Source organism: Alexandromys fortis, unplaced genomic scaffold, assembly GCF_014885135.2.
Source record: "Alexandromys fortis isolate MF-2015 unplaced genomic scaffold, M_Fortis_MF-2015_v1.1 scaffold_50, whole genome shotgun sequence".
NCBI lineage: Eukaryota > Metazoa > Chordata > Mammalia > Rodentia > Cricetidae > Alexandromys > Alexandromys fortis.
Window position 1 is genome coordinate 7,414,491 of NW_026067932.1, and position 17,415 is coordinate 7,431,905.

A 17,415-nucleotide genomic window follows, 5' to 3' on the forward strand; every position below is an offset into this window, starting at 1 on the left:
GCCTGGGACAGACTGCCCTCCTGTATATGTGAGGGGTGGGGTAGTAGGTCCTCTAGGACCTCAATGCAGGAGTGGGATGGGGAATCATTAGCATTAGGTTGAGGTAGAAGATTTGAAATATTGAGAGGTTGACAAGATTGGAAATTGAGGGTTGTATCTTCCATCAGCGCCACCTGAAGGGAAAGAACTCGAGAAGGGGGTAAGGTTTGTAAACCTTTGTAGGTTAAGAGGTTAGACAGGTTATGATGAGAGAAAACTGTAGTGGGTGCTCCAAAGGGATGTGCAGACACACAAGGGTGGGGGGTGAGAGAGAGCGAGACCTCGTGGAGGCTCGCTTTTAACGGGGGGGGGCGCAAGGTTATCTGGGAGACCCGCACCTGGGCACGCCCGGCGCACAGGTGACAGTAATCCAGGAGAAGTCTGGGAGCTGTAGTTTCCAAGGGAATAACAATCAGCCTTTGACATTTCTACATGACTTGTTCTCTCACTGTTTTCCAAGTAACGGGTGCATGCTACAGAGTCTGTGCACAGCTCAAGTAACGGGTGCATGTTACAGAGTCGGTGTGCACAGCTCAAGTAATGGGTGCATGTTACAGAGTCGGTGTGCATAGCTCAAGAGGAATAGACTTGAATGAAACAGTTTATAGAGTATGTTGATAGAGTTCCATATGCCATGTTGCAGCCAATTGCCATTTGTTTGGCATCAAAGTGGAATAGCCAAAATTATTTCCTCCCACCCCAGTGGGTTAGATGCTGAAGCCATGTGAACATCTGGTCATCGTCTCTTAAACCAGTCAGAAATAAAACAGCCTTTAGTCTCGTGAATGCTGAGATGTAATTATTTTTTTCATTGGAAAGTTATTTATATTAACCTGTAATAAACATGATGTTTTACTTAAGTAAATTCATAAAACATTATTTTAAAAATTACTCGGTTTTAATTTCTAAAAATAGTAATGACCATAGGTAAACTCATTCAAAAGTTTTTTAGGCCTCTAATAGTTTAAAGATGTCTTAATATTAAAAATTTTTAAATCATATATTCAGGTTCTGAGTGTCATCAGTTAGTTTTATTGTACTCAAATGTGGCTGTTGGCTGGGTTACCTGCCTTTCATCCCAGCACCCAGGGAAGCAGAGGGTGCTGGTGTCCACATGACAAGCCAGCCTGGTCCACACAGCAAGTTCCAGGGCAGACAGCTGCATAATGAGACCCTGTCTCAAACAAACACTATAGCTTTTATTAAGTATTTAAGAGTTTGAGGGGTGGATGTTGACTCCTGTTACTAAGCATGTATTAAAATGGTCATGTTAGCCGGCGATGGTGGCGCACGCCTTTAATCCCAGCACTCGGGAGGCAGAGGCAGGCTGATCTCTGTGAGTTCGAGACCAGCCTGGTCTACAGAGCTAGTTCCAGGACAGGCTCCAAAGCCACAGAGAAACCCTGTCTCGAAAAAAAAAAAAAAAAGCCGTGGCGCACGCCTTTAATCCCAGCACTCGGGAGGCAGAGGCAGGCTGATCTCTGTGAGTTCGAGACCAGCCTGGTCTACAGAGCTAGTTCCAGGACAGGCTCCAAAGCCACAGAGAAACCCTGTCTCGGAAAACAAAAAAAAAAAAAAACAAAAACAAAAAAAAAAAAAAAAAAAAAAAGGTCATGTTAACTTTTTACCATGAGCCTTTCCTCTGTCTTATCCCATACGTGTGCTGATCGCTCTCTGCTGCATTTCCTGCGATGAGCCTGTGATGTGAAGGCTGAGAGATGCTCAGGGGATAAGAACACTTGATGCTCATGCCGAGGACCCTGTTCAATTACCACTGTTCACAATGTTAGATGTCCTCTGGCCACCAGGCACACACTTAATGCAAGCAAAATAAAATAAGTAATAATCTTTAAAAAACTAAAAGAGAAGCGTATTTTGAGCTCATTATGGTTCTGCATGCATGCAGTCCTGGAAGCCAGGTTCAAAGCCAGTGTTGGCAGCACAAGGAAGGAAGGGGTGGGAGAGATGCTGTGCTTGGAGTTATAGGTTAGTCTAAGGTGTTGGAGGGAATGGGGAGTGATGTTCTATGTTTATAAGCAAAATTAGTGTTGGCTTTTACTTTCACTCATTAACTCATCCATGTCGCGTAAAGAAAAAAAAGTTTTTCCTCTTTTCTATGTGCTATGAATTATATTTTTCCTGAAAAGCTTTTTAAAGTTTTCTTGTAAAACTAGATAAGTCCCATGTGATTTTTGTTCTGTTTATTTTGTTTGTGAGACTTGAGATAGGGCCTCGTTGGAGCTCTGGCTGGCCTGGACCACACAGAGAGATCTGACTCCCTCTTCCTCTCCCTCATTTTTTTTTTCTTTTGCTGGTTTATATGTTTCTTTTTTCTTCCAGGTTCTTAATTTCACTTCCTTTTACTATCTATATTATTGTTTTCACTTATCCTTGATTTAACTTATCCTTGACTTGCCTGTTTTATTGCTTTTTTCTCGCATACAGTGAATTACCTTCTAGCCTTTTCATTTTCTGTTTCCTGCTTCCTGCTAGCCTTGTTTATCCTTTCTCATAGTACCTGTTTTCTTTTTCTCTAACTTTATAGTATATTCTTTGAAGTCTTTGGAGTAGCTCTCTAAGGCTTGTAGTAGAACAAGCAGCTGCATGTAGATAACGCTGTTTTGACTTTTCAGAATTTTATATGGGCGGATGAAGAATAAGACCGGGAGCAAAACCCAGGGGAAGTCTGCCTCGGGCACCCGCATGGCCATCGTTCTGCGCTTCCTCGCTGGAACCCAGCCTGAAGAGATCCAGTTCTTCTTAGATCTGCTGTCTGAACCTGTGAAGCATTTCAAGAATGGTAGCTACTCACTGCCTCTGACCCAATGCACGCCTTTGTGGCAACCCTTGACGTTCCTGGGAGAAATCTTTGTAATGGACTGCTTCCTCCCACCCCTCTGATGTCTCTTTGCGGAAATACGGTTCACTGTAAACTTAGCTGGTCTCACAGTCGAGCCCAGGGTTGTCAGGAGACCTTGCATTAGGAGTCTTCGATAGAAAATGTGCATTTTGTTGTCCGTTTCTACCAGTGAACAATGACAAGGACCACTCATTATACAGACCATGTGCTAGACTGGTCTACGTAATGATTCTGGGTCAGCCAGGGCTACATACTGAGACTGTTTAAATACACACAGACACACAGGGGAAGGGGGAAAGAGAGTCAGTCCCAGCACCCCAAGAGATAAAGAACAAGCTGTAAGAATTAACCAGAACTCTAGCGATTTAGTCATTTATTTATCCACAGAATCATTTACCTGTTGAGCAGCAGCTTGTCTGTCTCCTGTGTCCCAGCTGCTGGGCTCAGCTGGAAAGCAGTGAAGAAGTATAACAGTTCAGGCCCAACGAGGACACTGTATTCTTAATCTTCTAGGAGATCCATGACTGCCAAACTCAGCACAACTCAGTGACTCCAGTGTTCAGGAATGGCGATTTTTAAATTGGGCCAGCCAGGCATGCACACCTTTAGTTCCAGCACTTGGGAAGCAGAGGCAGGTGGATCTCTGATAGTTTGAAGCCAGCCTAGTCTACATAGTGAGTTCCAGGACAGCCATAGCTACATAATTAGACCCTATCTCAAAAAAGAAAAATAATAAAATTGGGTGAGATTTGTTCTGAGAGTCAGCCCTCCAACTACCTTATCTTTTTTTTTTTTAATATTTATTTATTTATTATTTATACAGTATTCTATCTGCTTGTATGCCTGCAGGCCAGAAGAGGGCACCAGACCCCATTTCAGATGGTTGTGAGCCACCATGTGGTTGCTGGGAATTGAACTCAGGACCTTTGGAAGAGCAGGCAGTGCTCTTAACCTCTGAGCCACCTCTCCAGCCCCTACCCTTATCTTTCTTTATCCCTCAGTTTCCCTATCTGAAATGTGGACAGTAAAACCAAACTTGCTGGCTCCCTGAGCATTTTCATAAAAATTGGGAAGTAACCTATGAGAGAAGTGCATTGTCCCCTACAGTAACGCGTCTCTAGGAACGCTGCACTATTTAGGGGTGGGAGGGATGCTGCGCTCAGAGACCAGCGTTTCCCTGAACCCCACATCCTCTCTGTCCCTAGGGGAGTGCCACTCTGCAGTTCTTCGGGCGGTGGAGGATTTGGATTTATCTAAGGTCCTTCCCGTGGGCCGTCAGCATGGCATCTTAAACAGCCTGGAGGTGGTTCTGAAGAACGTCAGCCACCTGATCAGCGCGTACCTGCCAAAGATCCTGCAGATCCTGCTGTGTATGACGGCCACAGTCTCGCACATCCTTGACCAGCGGGAGAAGGTGAGAGACCGGAGATGCTCGCTTCTCAGCGGCATCTGAATCACAGTGGCTTCCCAGGTTAAATCTTCTCCTAGAACCCTTGTTAGACTGGGAAATCAGTGCTGGAGCCAGTGCAGTCTTTGATAAATAAGCAGAGTGATGAGCAGGACTGCTTAGGTAGCTGACCTACTGCCGGCAGGTAAGCGCTGTAGATGTTTTCTAAATTGTTTTCCAGACCTGTTCTGTTGAAATAGGAATGTGGCCTTGAGGACGGGAGGGAAGAAGGTTGTACATTATGATAAACAGGAGGCCCTTGGAGCAATTGGGTTTGAAGGAAAGACCCAGGCTTCCATTTTGTCTTTTGAACTGTGGCTGTTATTAACAAATGGACATAAATTTCAGTTTGTCGAAGTTGTCTCTGGGAGCTGGTGAGATGGCTCAGCGGTTAAGAGCACCGGCTGTTCTTCTCAAGAACCTGGGTTCGATTCCCAGCACCCATATGGCAGCTCACAGCTGTCTGTAACTCCAGTTCCAGGGGCTCCAACATCTCATACATGCAGGCAAATCACCAACGCGTGTGAAATAAGAGTAAAAAGAAAAGAAAGAAAGGAGAGAGAGAGAGAGAGAGAGAGAGAGAGAGAGAGAAAAGAAAGAAAGAAAGAAAGAAAGAAAGAAAGAAAGAAAGAAAGAAAGAAAGAAAGAAAGAGTTGTCTGTTGATTCATAATATGCCCGGTGAACTGCCTTCTGAACGCCATCTTAGGTAGAAGTTGGCTGTCAGGATTCTCAGCTGGTTTTTAGGTAGCTGTAAATTGGAATGAGTCAGCAAGAGCTGACCCCCTGGGGTGGCACAGCTCCAGTGTGTTCTAAGAAGAGACGGGGCCAGGGTGTCTAGAGTGCAGTGAGGGGGAAGCATCCCATAAGTGAGGTTGGTGATACCACACGTATTTGCTTGGAAGTATGAAAACTTCCTTCCTACTGGGGAATTCCTGATAGACCTTGAGCGGAGGCGTGATAAGGACGCTGCCACAGCTGTGGTGGCCACACCAGTTGGATCTGCTGGAGGACGCAGAGGCGAGAGGATTACGAGCTACCCAGGTGTGGGCACACACCATTAATACCAGCGCTCTGGAAGCAGGGGCTGGTTCATCTCTGTTGACTTCAAGGCCAGCCTGGTCTACAGCGTGAGATTGAGGGCTGGCAAGGGCTCCATAGTAAGACCCTGTCTCAGAAACAACCAAAAAATACAGAAAGAAAAATATTTATTGCCTTGGTTGCTTTGTGGGAAAGAGGCTTAGAAAAACGAAGACTGACACCAAAGCGAGGTCATGGGAAACTCTGTCCTATGTGAGCTTAAAGAAGACGACGCACATTGTCATCTCAGCTTCAGCGCAGCAGAGGGGAGCACCTGTGCACGTGCTAAGTCCAGAAGTGTGAGGTTTCGTAAAGACGCGGCCTTTGGACTTTCGATTAACTTAGAAGTTACTCAGTAATGGGCCATGCTCCCAAGCCAGCATTGTGTAACTCAGAGGATCATTTGTGCAATTTCATGGTTCATTAGTTCCTGAGGTGTTAGGCTTGCTCACGGAAGTGGAGCTTCTTGCTCTTTTAAACAGGTCCGAGGAGTTCCTCTAAGAGGCATGATGAGTCGCCCCACGGTGATTTGTCCTGGTGTGTGTTTGAGCTCAGTTACACACTTGCTCTTTACGGCTTTGATAGCCTTTGCGGTGTTGGCTGACATGCAGTGTGTTGTTAGGTAGTAACTGGTTTTGTAGTGTTTGTCCATTGAAGTGGTGGCCGTGTACAAATATCCATAAAGCCTCCAAATGCTTATTTTCCGGGCTTTCCTCTGGCTTGGTCAACACTTATGGAGTAAGCTGGACAGCTGGAACTCTAGTTGTAGAAATGGACAGAGTGTGCCCCTCCTGCCCATGGGAAGAGCAGAGCTGGAGAATGGTGGGCGTCTTGTTTGCTAGGGCTGCTTGTCATGTGTCCAGACGATCACAGTGCATACATAAGTGTCCATTGTCATGTGTCCAGACGATCACAGTGCCGTGTTCATGTGTCTGTTGTCATGTGTCCAGACGATCACAGTGCCATGTTTTTAAGGTCAGTGGTGGTTTTTATCTTCCCCCAAACCTGACTCCAGGGGCAGCACAGGTGCTCCCGACAGAGGAAGCAGGATCAGAATGATTTGTCACGTGGCACCTTCTTGTGTTCACCTGTTATTTCCTCTGCAGCTTGAGTAGGAAGGCGAGTGAAGGCAGATGGCGTGTGAGATCTCATGCTTCCTTGGCCTTACTTGGCGAATGAAGCATGCTGGGTCATAGGCTCTTGATTTAAAATGAGTCATTTCAGACTGAGCTGTCTCTGTTGGCTGGAGCGTGGGCTTCTCGTGGCAAGTGGCCCCCTCTTAGTTTTCTTTGTTGTGTCTTGGACGTGGACTTGACGTTCACTGCATAAGAGGATTTCCTTTGCCGCCCTGGGTTCCAGGATGGTTTAGGAAAGGCTGTAGGAAAATCTAACGCTCACAGTGTATTGATCAGGTAGAGAGGTGATCAGGTTTGAGGCATCTTTGATTAGTTCCTTTTAACAGTGTGTGTTTGGAGAGCATCACTCTGAAGCCCTTGTCTCTTCTCTCTGGAATAAACCCTTTCATTCTTTAATATCCAGTGGAAATTCTGCATGATATTTGTCATTCCCAGGTTTATAAAACTCCTCACATGTCAAACTCTTCAGAATTTTCAGTCCCTCCTATACAGACTTTGGCTATAATGCCACTGAAGGGAACTCAGTAAATATGTCTAGTTTGAGCCTGAACAGATGGCCTGCGTAGTTATGACTTCACACCGCCTAGGGAAGGAAACGTCATGTCTGTTTAGTGTTTGCTGTGATTCTCCAGCCTCTCTGCCCCCACACAGACATATTTATTTCTGTTACTGCTTTTTTTCACTGTATGTCTGTACACCATGTGCATGCAGTGCCCTTGAAGGCCAGAAGAGGGCACCAGATCTCCAGGAACTGGAGTTAGGGAGCTTCCCCAAGCCTCTTTTTTCTCTGCCACATGAGCAAGAGTGTCTCTAAGGAATCAGGTTGTGGGGGTAGGGGGGATAGTATGTGTGTCTGTGTCTGAAAAAGACATTTGTTCACAGATACAATTAAGGTTTATTAACCCGCTGAAAAACTTAAGACGTCTGGGAATCAAGATGATCAGCGATATCTTTTTGGATTGGGAATCCTATCAGTTCAGAGCGGAAGAAATTGATGCCGTGTTTCATGGTGCAGTTTGGCCTCAGGTAAACCTTGATTTGATTTCTCTGTCCTGCCTGACACCGTCTGCTTCTCCCAGTGTTTTTTATTCACTAACATAGTCTGCCACCCAGACACAAATGTTGTCTGCTCTGCTTTCTTACATCAAGACTCTAACATCTGCAGGTTGTTAGAACCTTAGTTAGACCTGAAGATCAAAAGTCGGTTTTTAAATTCCGTAGCATTTATACTGACGGTTAGCTTGAGTATGACTGTGTGCCTTAAGAAGTCTGCTCTAGCTGCCATAGCGCCACGTGTCAGCACACGGGAAGGCGCTTGTGTTCATCAGCATTTCTTTTCAGGTTTCTCTGCTTGTGGCCAGTTGTTATGGTAACTGGTGTATTAGCTAAGAAGACTGCAGGAGGGACTTGATTTTGAGAACAGTTTCTAGCTGTTTAAACTCAGTCATTGACTCCCCAGACAGCTGGTCCCAGTCTCTAGATGGCCCATGGCCCACCGTCGCTCCCTTCTCTTCCTCCATCTGTCCTTTCTGTGTGGTCTCCGCTGTGGTGCTTCCTCTGTTTAGTGGTTGTTCTTGTTTCTCCTGTGCGTCTCTGTGGTTTATATGCCTTCATTTGCCGTCCTAGGTCTGCAGGCTTGGATCTGAGAGTCAGTATTCGCCTACTCCTCTGCTGAAGCTAATTAGTATCTGGAGCAGAAATGCAAGGTAAGACTTCTTTCCTCTAAGAAAGAGCAGTGCTCCAGTCTGCTCAGAGCTGGTCTGAGGCCATCCACTGTCTGGTGGGTGCGTTTATGGGGTATATTACCGTACATAAATACATTGTATATGTAAAAAGCGGGACAAACATGTACTCAGACATCTTTTCTTTCTTGTAAAAACATCCAGCTTTTTAGAGGATGGAAAAGTAGGTTAAAATTACACCTCGCAATGTGATCGACACAAGCGTCAGTGCACATAAAATGCAAGGTGCATGCCTAGAAATGCACAGTGCATGCCTAGGCATGGCAGTCGATGGCGCATTCCTGCGTGTGTGATGACTGCATCGGTCATTTCATCTGAGCTGGCCGGGGAAGTAGGATGTAGATCCTACAAGTGATGACGTCACGTAACTTTCCTGTGCTCAGAAACAAATGCTCGTGTGTTCACTGATAGTCCAGTACATCTTCTTCCCAGTTCCCTCTTGAAGGGAGAATTAAAACTCCTGTCCAAATAAACACACAGCTCCTATGTCAGGTTAAGCTTTGATATCGATCTGTTGTTTAAAATTATGGCATCGGTTTTTACAAAATTAGGGTTATGTTGTATAGTCAGTTTTTCATTTTGTATTTCATCGTTTACCATTATGGCATGAATATTTTCTTGTTATTAAACAGGCTTCCCCTAAAACCCAGAAACATCATTTTCTTCATCTGTTCATTCTACCAGTAGGGAGCCTGTTGTAAGGAAAGGCCTCACTCCACTGTTTCCACATTTGATGACAAACCTGATTGTGTATCTCACCTCTGAGCGTCTGTAAGCAGTGCTCTGTGGTCGTATTTGAGGAAGTTTCATGGTGATGTGTACAGACAGGCCAAGGCTGCAGTGCAGCTCCTTCTGACTTTATTTGGTCCCTGATTCAAGGCACATCCACACTGAACACCACTTCATGAATCCTGAAATGTCTTCCTCATTTTCTGAGAAAGCAGATAATGGGCTGGAGAGATAGCCCAGCAGTTACAAGCCCTTGCCGCTCTTTCAAAAGACTAAAGTTTGGTCACCAGAACCCTGTCCTGTGCTGGGACTCCCGCTGTTTGCTTTCATGACATAGAATCCCAGTGAACACACACACACACATAGTTGTCTGTGAAAGAATTAGTGAATAAATGTGTCACAAACTACTTCATAAGAACGCTACTCTTTCCAGAAGCAAATAACAAGGGCTGGCGTCGACCAGTTCCAGCCCTGTGGTTCATCGGGTAAAGGGCACACGGCCTGAGTTTGATCCCTTAGGACCACGTGGCTGGAGGAAGGAGAGAACTGATTCGGACAAGGTGCCCTCTGGCCTTCCATGTGTCCTGCTCAGTAGGAAACCCTCACACTCGTGCATACACACAAAAATGAATCAGTGCGATAAAAATGTAAAGTAAAACTGCCACTTACACGGCATCAGATGTTAAAGTTGATTTTCCCGTCTATAGAGAGGTGTAGCGGCACTAAACACTTGGAGGTGAACGGTATGTGCTATCTTTGATCTTACAAGGAAGAGCAGTTGTCTCAAAACTTCAGTGAACTCAAGATAGCTAACACTTGCTATCAGATGGAGACATGTTCATTTAAAAAAAAAATGGCAATGAGCCAGGACAGCCACTGTGATCTGGGAGCCTTGGCACTGACTTAGCTGCCCTGGTTCTAATCATGACATACACCTTTGTCTCGCGTGTCCCCCACGTTCCCTGTTTCTTCCTTTGCGCTTTCTCGGTGCCACAAGTCCCTGTCTTCACACCTGGCTTGTATTCTCCCTCTGTAGTTAACCCACCTAAAATTCTCAAAGAGCAGAGACCATTTCTCTTTCACGAGTGTGTCTCCCTGCACCGTTCCTCCTCTTCACATGGCCAGTGATAAAGAATTGATGAAGTTAATCTACCCGTGTTTTCTTTTCCTGTAAATTATTTGATATATTTCTATGTGGAGAATATTCTAATTTTTTCTGAGTGTTTTATTATTAGGATGGCTTCATCCTCTCCAAGTGATTGTGTTCTCTGAGTTCTGTATGTTTACAAACAGCCCCTGTCTCGTGCTGTAGTACATTGGTCTAATGAGTTTCTAGACATTTCATTTTAGAAACCTTATTACTGAGTACGGAACTTTTTTTTTTTTTTTTTTTTTTTTGGTTGAGACAGGGTTTCTCTGTGGCTTTGGAGCCTGTCCTAGAACTAGCTCTTGTAGACCAGGCTGGCCTCGAACTGACAGAGATCCACCTGCCTATGCCTTCTGAGTGCTGGGGTTAAAGGCGTACGGAACTTTCATATGGCCCTTTAGAAAATGCTTAAGACCGGAAGTCCAGCAGTGACTCAAGTCTCAGCTGTGCTTCTTCGTATGGTAGCTCAGTAGTTTTAGTGGGTCTGCCCTTCATCCATGATGTGCAGTGATGGCACCTCACAGGGATGTCACGAAGTCTAAATAAATACATGTAAATCTAAGTAATGTTTATAGAGTGCTTAGAATTAGCCATTGAGTTCTGGATTTTAAAGTACGTTCTCTTCATTTACATGTTAAAATCACGTAGAAACTCTTATGGAATGCTTTAGACATAAACATACTGAGAAGTGAGGTGCTTATCACAGGGTCTTTCTCCTTACAGATACTTCCCTCTTCTGGCTAAACAGAGACCCGGACACCCAGAATGCGATGTCCTGACCAACGTCTTTGCCGTTCTCTCAGCAAAGAATCTGTCCGATGCCACAGCGAGCATCGTAATGGACATAGTCGATGACCTTCTCAACCTTCCAGATTTCGAGCCCACAGAAACAGTACTGAGCTTGCCAGTGACTGGCTGTGTGTATGCCGAGGTGGCTGACGACACAGGTGCGTGCGCTGCACAGAGCCGGTGACTCATAGACGTCAGCGGTAGCTGTGGCCCCAGAACAGAGTCATCTGGTCTGGAAAATGCCTTGTTTCAGAGACGTGTGTAATCTGAAATTGATTGCATGGGTAGGAACGTGGATGACTGCTACCAGGAAGTTCTTAGTCGTCCTCCAGGAAACTGGGAAATACTTTGCACTGTTGCACCCAGATTCTTCCTGTCACGGTACCCCAACAGTTCCTGGATTTACGGACCCTAAGGTCTTTTATGAATTTGTAATTTAAAAGCTAGGCAGTGGTGGCGGACGCCTTTAATCCCATCACTTGGGAGGCAGAGGCAGGGAGGATCTCTGTGAGTTTAAGGCCAGCCTGGTCTAAAGAGCCAGGAGTACACAGAGAAATCCTGCCTCAAAAAATCAAATATAAAATATATGAATGAATAATTGATTAAATAAATACATTTCTGATTTAGCTACTGGTGTCTCTCTTTTAAGGAAGAGAATGTTATTTAATGATTAGAGTTGAAATTTAAATGCTCTTAATAGTTGAATACTGTCCTTGTCTGTCATCAAGGGGATAGTATATAATGCTGACGAAAGGTTAATTTAAACAATCCCTGTTTCAGAGCCTCTCACTGTGGGAGGGAGATTGATTCTGCCCCACGTGCCTGCAATTCTGCAGTACCTCAGCAAAACCACAATCAGTGCAGAGAAGGTGAAGAAGAAAAAGAACAGGGCACAAGTCAGTAAGGAGCTCGGCATTCTTTCCAAGTGAGTGACTGGCGTTAACGGTTAAGATTAACGTTCGGGGTTTAAAGTTTTTAAAACTTTTATCTTGTTTGTCAGTTAACAATTTTGAACAAATTAGGGAAAAGGAATCTTCTAAAATGTCACCTGTAAGATGCTGGGTTTAAGCCAGAGTCAGACTAAAGATTTGCTGGTTCCTCCTTTGCGTAGCTGCTTAATCAGACTCTCAGGTTTTCTTAGATCACTGAAAAATACTAGAAAGAACAAACTGAAGACTCAAGCCTGTTTTTTAAAAAAAGTCTTTGGCAGTAAAATTAATAGTATATAATCAGTTTCTATAAAGGCAAAGTTAGTAAAAAAAATGATTTTATCTTAAATTTTGATATAAGCATTATGAAACATGGACAACCTTTAATATTACTTTCCACAACATAAAGTGATAATCTGGGATCTGCTAGAAGCTGGAACGTTTTATTTACATTTCTAAGTTTCTGTAAGTGATCGCTAAGTTTTGTCCCGACTTATGGGTGCGGTAGTGGAAAGATGATGAACCCTTAAGCTCCAGAAAGGCCAGAGTCACAGACCCGCTGATGCTTCCCAACACACTACAGCCTCTCCCTCTGGGTCTCAGTTTCTCTCTATACAACATGGGGCTGAACAATTCCTCTGTCGTGATGCTGCCGATGGAATTACATTGGAATATTGTGTGTAAAACCTTTAGTGGGTCATTTCCTGCCTGATGACAGCCCTGACATCAGGAGCCACCTAGACAGCCAGATACGGTGGAAATGATGGAGCCGTACGGGGAGTGAGAGTGTCCGCTGCGCAGCTGACGGTGGTCTGCGGCCTGGCGCTCAGAGCCTCCTTCCCCACATCTTCCTCACCTGTCCATTGTCTCCTTTAGGATCAGCAAGTTCATGAAGGACAGAGAGCAGAGCTCTCTCCTCATCACTCTTCTCCTTCCCTTCCTCCTCCACGGCAATGTTGCACAGGTACAGTTCATAGCGGTTCCTGTGTCTTCAGAGGGTGCTATCCCATTAGGCGTCTTTGTTTATAGGTGATCTTGTTGGTTGATCTCTGTGATACATTTGATCCAGAAAACTTAAGGCTGTATAGAAGTCCAGCATTTGAAATACGGGGAGGGGGTTGGGCTAGAGTAGATGGGAGACAAGGCATCACTGGACACTGCAGATAGAAGCCTGCAAATCTGTAGACAGCCAGAAGCGTTTGTTTTCCTTGGTGGGCTCATGCTGTTGGCTCTGCTGTGATTCATGAACCGGAGAGACAGTGCTTCAAACTCCCGTTCATCCTCATTAGAATTGAAGGAAGAAACCGTAACTAGATTTTGTGTTAAAATGCTAATTTTTTTAAATGCCATGAAATAATTTTTTCCAATATTTGTAACTGTTTCCATCACTGTCATAAAATATAAACTGAGCTGGGTGTGGTGGTGCACACCTGTAATCCCAGCACGGAGGAGGCAGAGGCAGTATTGTTCCAAGTATCAAAACCAGATCTTAAATAAGTAACACTTGTACATGTGAATGCGTGTGCGTGCCTGTAATGTTGTATGAAATACTGAAATGCAGTTTCTCCTGATTCTCAGGATACAGAGCTTGACATCCTGGTGACAGTGCAGAACTTGTTACAGCATTGTCTGAACCCCAGCAGCTTCCTCAGACCTCTGGCCAAACTCTTCTCAGTTATTCAGAACAAGTTGTCGAGACAGTTGCTGTGCACTGTTTTCCAGGTATGCAGCAGGCATTTGTGACCCCAAACTGCCCTTTCTCTCTGTCCCGTAAAACACTGGAGCCAGCCACCTTTGATCCAGTACGGTGTATGTGCAGTTGAATGGGGAACTGAGGCGGTTAGAGCAGAAAGGCTATGGTTTTATCCATAAATAATTATGCTCATAGCCAGGAATGCTCCCGCAGACCTGCAGTCCCAGTGTCTGGGAGGGTAGGGCCAACCTGGGCTACGCACTGAGCAACTCCCTCATCAACTCCAAAAATAAACACATTGCCCTTTCTTTTCAGAGTCTGTCTGATTTTGAAAGTGGACTAAAATATGTTACAGACATTGTAAAGGTAAGAGAGAAATCTAATTCCTTTTTGACTTCAAAAGTATTGTCATTTTGGTTTATTAACCCTAATATCTATCCCTCTATATGATTTTCCCTTTATATCTTGTAGCTTAATGCCTTTGATAAAAGGCATCTCGATGACATCAACTTTGACGTGCGATTCTCAGCGTTCCAGACCATCACCTCTACCGTAAAGGAAATGCAGACGGTGGATGCCGACTACCTAGTCCCTGTGATACATAACTGTTTCTATAACATGGAGGTGCGTGTACGCGGCTCACGCTCAGACTGTTTTGATAGTACGCCACTAAATACTGTGACCTAATTCCTGAATTTATTTTAGAAAGAGGACAGGGATTTTTTTTGGGCAGATTTTTGTTTTGTGAAGCACTTTCTGCTACTCTTATGACTCAAAAGATGAAAATGTTGGTAAACACATGGAAGCACTTGGGCAAACACCAAGTATACATTGCCCGAGCATGGCGGCACCCTTCCACAGTCTCGCTGCTGAGGAGGCAGGACAGAAGGGGCATAGGTTTGATGCCAGCCTGGTCTACAGAGCAGGACCCTGTGTTTTGGTTTGGTGAGTGTGTTTACAGACAGGGTCTCACTGCAGTCCTGTCTGAACGGGAACTCTATGTAGACCAGGCCGACCTCAGACTCACGATCTTCCTGCCTCCACCTCTAGCATCCCCTACCACCATGCACACCACAGCTGGCCCTGTCTTAAAGACAAGCGAGTGTTTACCTAGAGCTGTAGGGAGGAACAGCAGTGATGAAACCCTTTGGAGAGATGTCAACCATGGCTGAACAGCCTTCATCATCTTCTAAAACCCATCAGGGGCCAGCACGGGGGCTCATTTGCCAGTCAAGACTGATGACCTGAGTTCAGTCCCCAGAACACATGTGAAAAGCCGGATGGAAGGCGAGAGGGGGAGGGAACGGACTGGAAAATCCCCAAAGCTTGAAAGCTGGCTAGCCTGGAGTACACAGAGCTGTAAAACCCTGCCTGGTGACCAGGGTGGAAGGCAAGAACGGACTCCTAACGCTGGTTCTCTGCCTCCTCCACGGTGGTGCTGTGGCATGTTCTCACACACACACATGCATGCACATGTGCTCACACAATTAATAGAAAACTGTTAACTGTATACTTTAATAAAAGGATGAATTTTATGGCATTTCAATATGCTTATTTTTAGGTTAACTGTTACTTAAAGTTTGTCTGCTTTTATTGAAGATTTACAAGAAGTAAAGGCTGTTTATATTAAGTGCCGTATTACTCTATGGAATTAAATCTAAAACGGGAAAATGAAACCATGACTGTTGCTAAGCTGCAGGGCATCAAGTAGCTGTGGGGTGTTTACACTCTGTGATGCTCAGAAGTTCATCTGGGATGTGAGCAACGAAGTTTCTATTTAGGGCTTATTTCTTCAGATAGCATGTCAAATTTCAGCCTAAGGAGTCTGAAACTGCCTGCTAGCTGAGTTGGGAAAACCTCTGAACTAAGTTCTTTTTATTTTTTTTGGAGGTGTGGGTTTGAGATAGGGTGTCTCTGTGTAGCCCTGTCTGTTCTGGAACTCGCTCTGTAGACCAGGCTGGCCTGCCTCAGCCTCCCAAGTGCTGGGATAAAGGCGTGTACACCAGTACTACCCAGACACAGGCATTTCTTAGTAGGGTTTTGCAGGTAGGTTTTGTAGGGGAATATTATTCTATGTTGTATTACTAGATAACAGTTACTAATTCTCGTTTTCAGGTAGGAGACATGTCTCTCAGTGACAATGCCAGCATGTGCCTGACAAGCATCATCCAGAGGCTGGCTGCTTTAAAGGTCACAGAGAAAGAGTATAAGGAGATCATTCACCGGACCCTCCTGGAGAGACTGAGGAAAGGGTTGAAGAGCCAGACAGAGGTACGAAGCTTTATCTGTTAATTCGTGCTGTCTGCAGGGGTTTTCCCTCTTCTGCTGTTGGAGGGCAGTCCGGTTTAGTATAAATAATAACAGTTGCCAGGCCTGTTGAGGAGGAGGGAGTTCTTACATTGAAGGAAATGATTTGCTTATATGAATAACTTTTTCGTCTATCTTATCTCATCTACTGGCAAACGGATACGTTTAAAATACTTTGTCTCCCCTTGGTGTTTGCAGAGCGTTCGGCATGATTATACCGTGATCCTCTCCTGTTTGATTCAAACTTTCCCCAATCAACTGGAATTTAAGGATCTGGTGCAGCTCACTCATCGCCACGACCCGGAAATGGACTTCTTCGAGAACATGAAGCACATTCAGGTAGGCGCGGCTGTTTCTCCTGCCTTCAGAGTACACCCCAGACAGCTCTGCCTACTGGGGAAGGTGTCCCGGGTATCCAGGTTCTCAGGTTCCTTCCCTGGTATGCATGGCCATCACCCAAATGTGCATATGAGATGACCGTGACCATCTCCTGAGGACCGGACCATCATCAAATACAAATCAGAACAGTGTCAACTTTCCCCAGTTTTCCTAAGTGATGGGGATTGCATTTCTGTAAACAAATCCACACCCGGGTATTTGCTTACCTAGTCCATGACCAGAGTTTCCCGCCTTTAAACTTTCCATGGAAAGAGCGCTTGGAGCTGAGGCGCAGGTGGTTTTAGGAGAGTGTGCAGTAGCCGTTGCACGTGTCTTCTAATTCTCTAGATCCACAGACGAGCAAGAGCCTTGAAGAAGCTGGCCAAACAACTGCTGGACGGGCAGGTTGTGCTGTCGTCCAAGTCGCTTCAGAATTACATCATGCCCTATGCCATGACTCCACTATTTGATGAGAAAATGCTCAAGGTAAGCATTTAGGTCTCGGGAGTATAACATTGGTAACCACATTAACGTATCGTCGGGATTAGATGGACATGGAAGTAGTTGAGATTCCTTAGAGCCTCTGCTGGCACAGGGTAAATGCTGTGGAAATGGTAAATACATTTTTATTCTGTTATTTGTGTGCACAGGCCAACCCTCCACACTAAAAACGAAACCCCTTCCTAGACATGTCTAGATGTCTAAAATGAGAAAGGATCTCACCGTGTGACCCACGTTGACCTTGAACTCTCAATTACCCATCTCAGCTTCCCAGTTGCTGCGTTACCGGTGTGGTTTGGTTTATTGGTTTTCTTGTTGGTTGGTTTGTAGACCAAGTCTCACTCTGTACCCAAGCTGTCCTTGAATTCATTGTGTAGGAGAGGCTGGTGGTGTTGGTGGGTTTTTTTTTTGTTTGTTTGTTTTTGGTTGTTTTTTTGTTGTTATTGGTTTTGTTGTTCTTTACTGTTTGTGGGGCCCACCATTCAGCTCCCAAATAAATCACACACAGAGTCCTATTCTTATTTATAAACACCTGACCTTAGCTTGGCTTATTTCTTGACAGCTTTTCTTAAATTATCCCGTCTACCTTTTGCCTCTGGACTTTTCCTGTTCTTACTTCTGTGTGTCTTACTTTCACTCT

At 44.9% G+C, this 17,415-nt stretch overlaps 1 protein-coding gene across 1 annotated transcript in view; it reads left to right on the forward strand.

Annotated features, from left to right (window-relative positions):
* The window catches only part of Utp20 (UTP20 small subunit processome component), a 78,073-nt gene that overhangs the window by 37,256 nt on the left and 23,402 nt on the right, over window positions 1–17,415 (forward strand). The window contains exons 26-38 of the mRNA XM_050145809.1: window positions 2,673–2,839; window positions 4,105–4,313; window positions 7,443–7,586; window positions 8,187–8,266; window positions 10,902–11,125; window positions 11,748–11,892; window positions 12,773–12,860; window positions 13,475–13,618; window positions 13,905–13,955; window positions 14,061–14,213; window positions 15,705–15,860; window positions 16,095–16,235; window positions 16,623–16,760. Coding sequence (XP_050001766.1) covers window positions 2,673–2,839; window positions 4,105–4,313; window positions 7,443–7,586; window positions 8,187–8,266; window positions 10,902–11,125; window positions 11,748–11,892; window positions 12,773–12,860; window positions 13,475–13,618; window positions 13,905–13,955; window positions 14,061–14,213; window positions 15,705–15,860; window positions 16,095–16,235; window positions 16,623–16,760 — 1,840 coding nt within the window. The remainder of the gene's footprint in view (window positions 1–2,672; window positions 2,840–4,104; window positions 4,314–7,442; window positions 7,587–8,186; window positions 8,267–10,901; window positions 11,126–11,747; window positions 11,893–12,772; window positions 12,861–13,474; window positions 13,619–13,904; window positions 13,956–14,060; window positions 14,214–15,704; window positions 15,861–16,094; window positions 16,236–16,622; window positions 16,761–17,415) is intronic.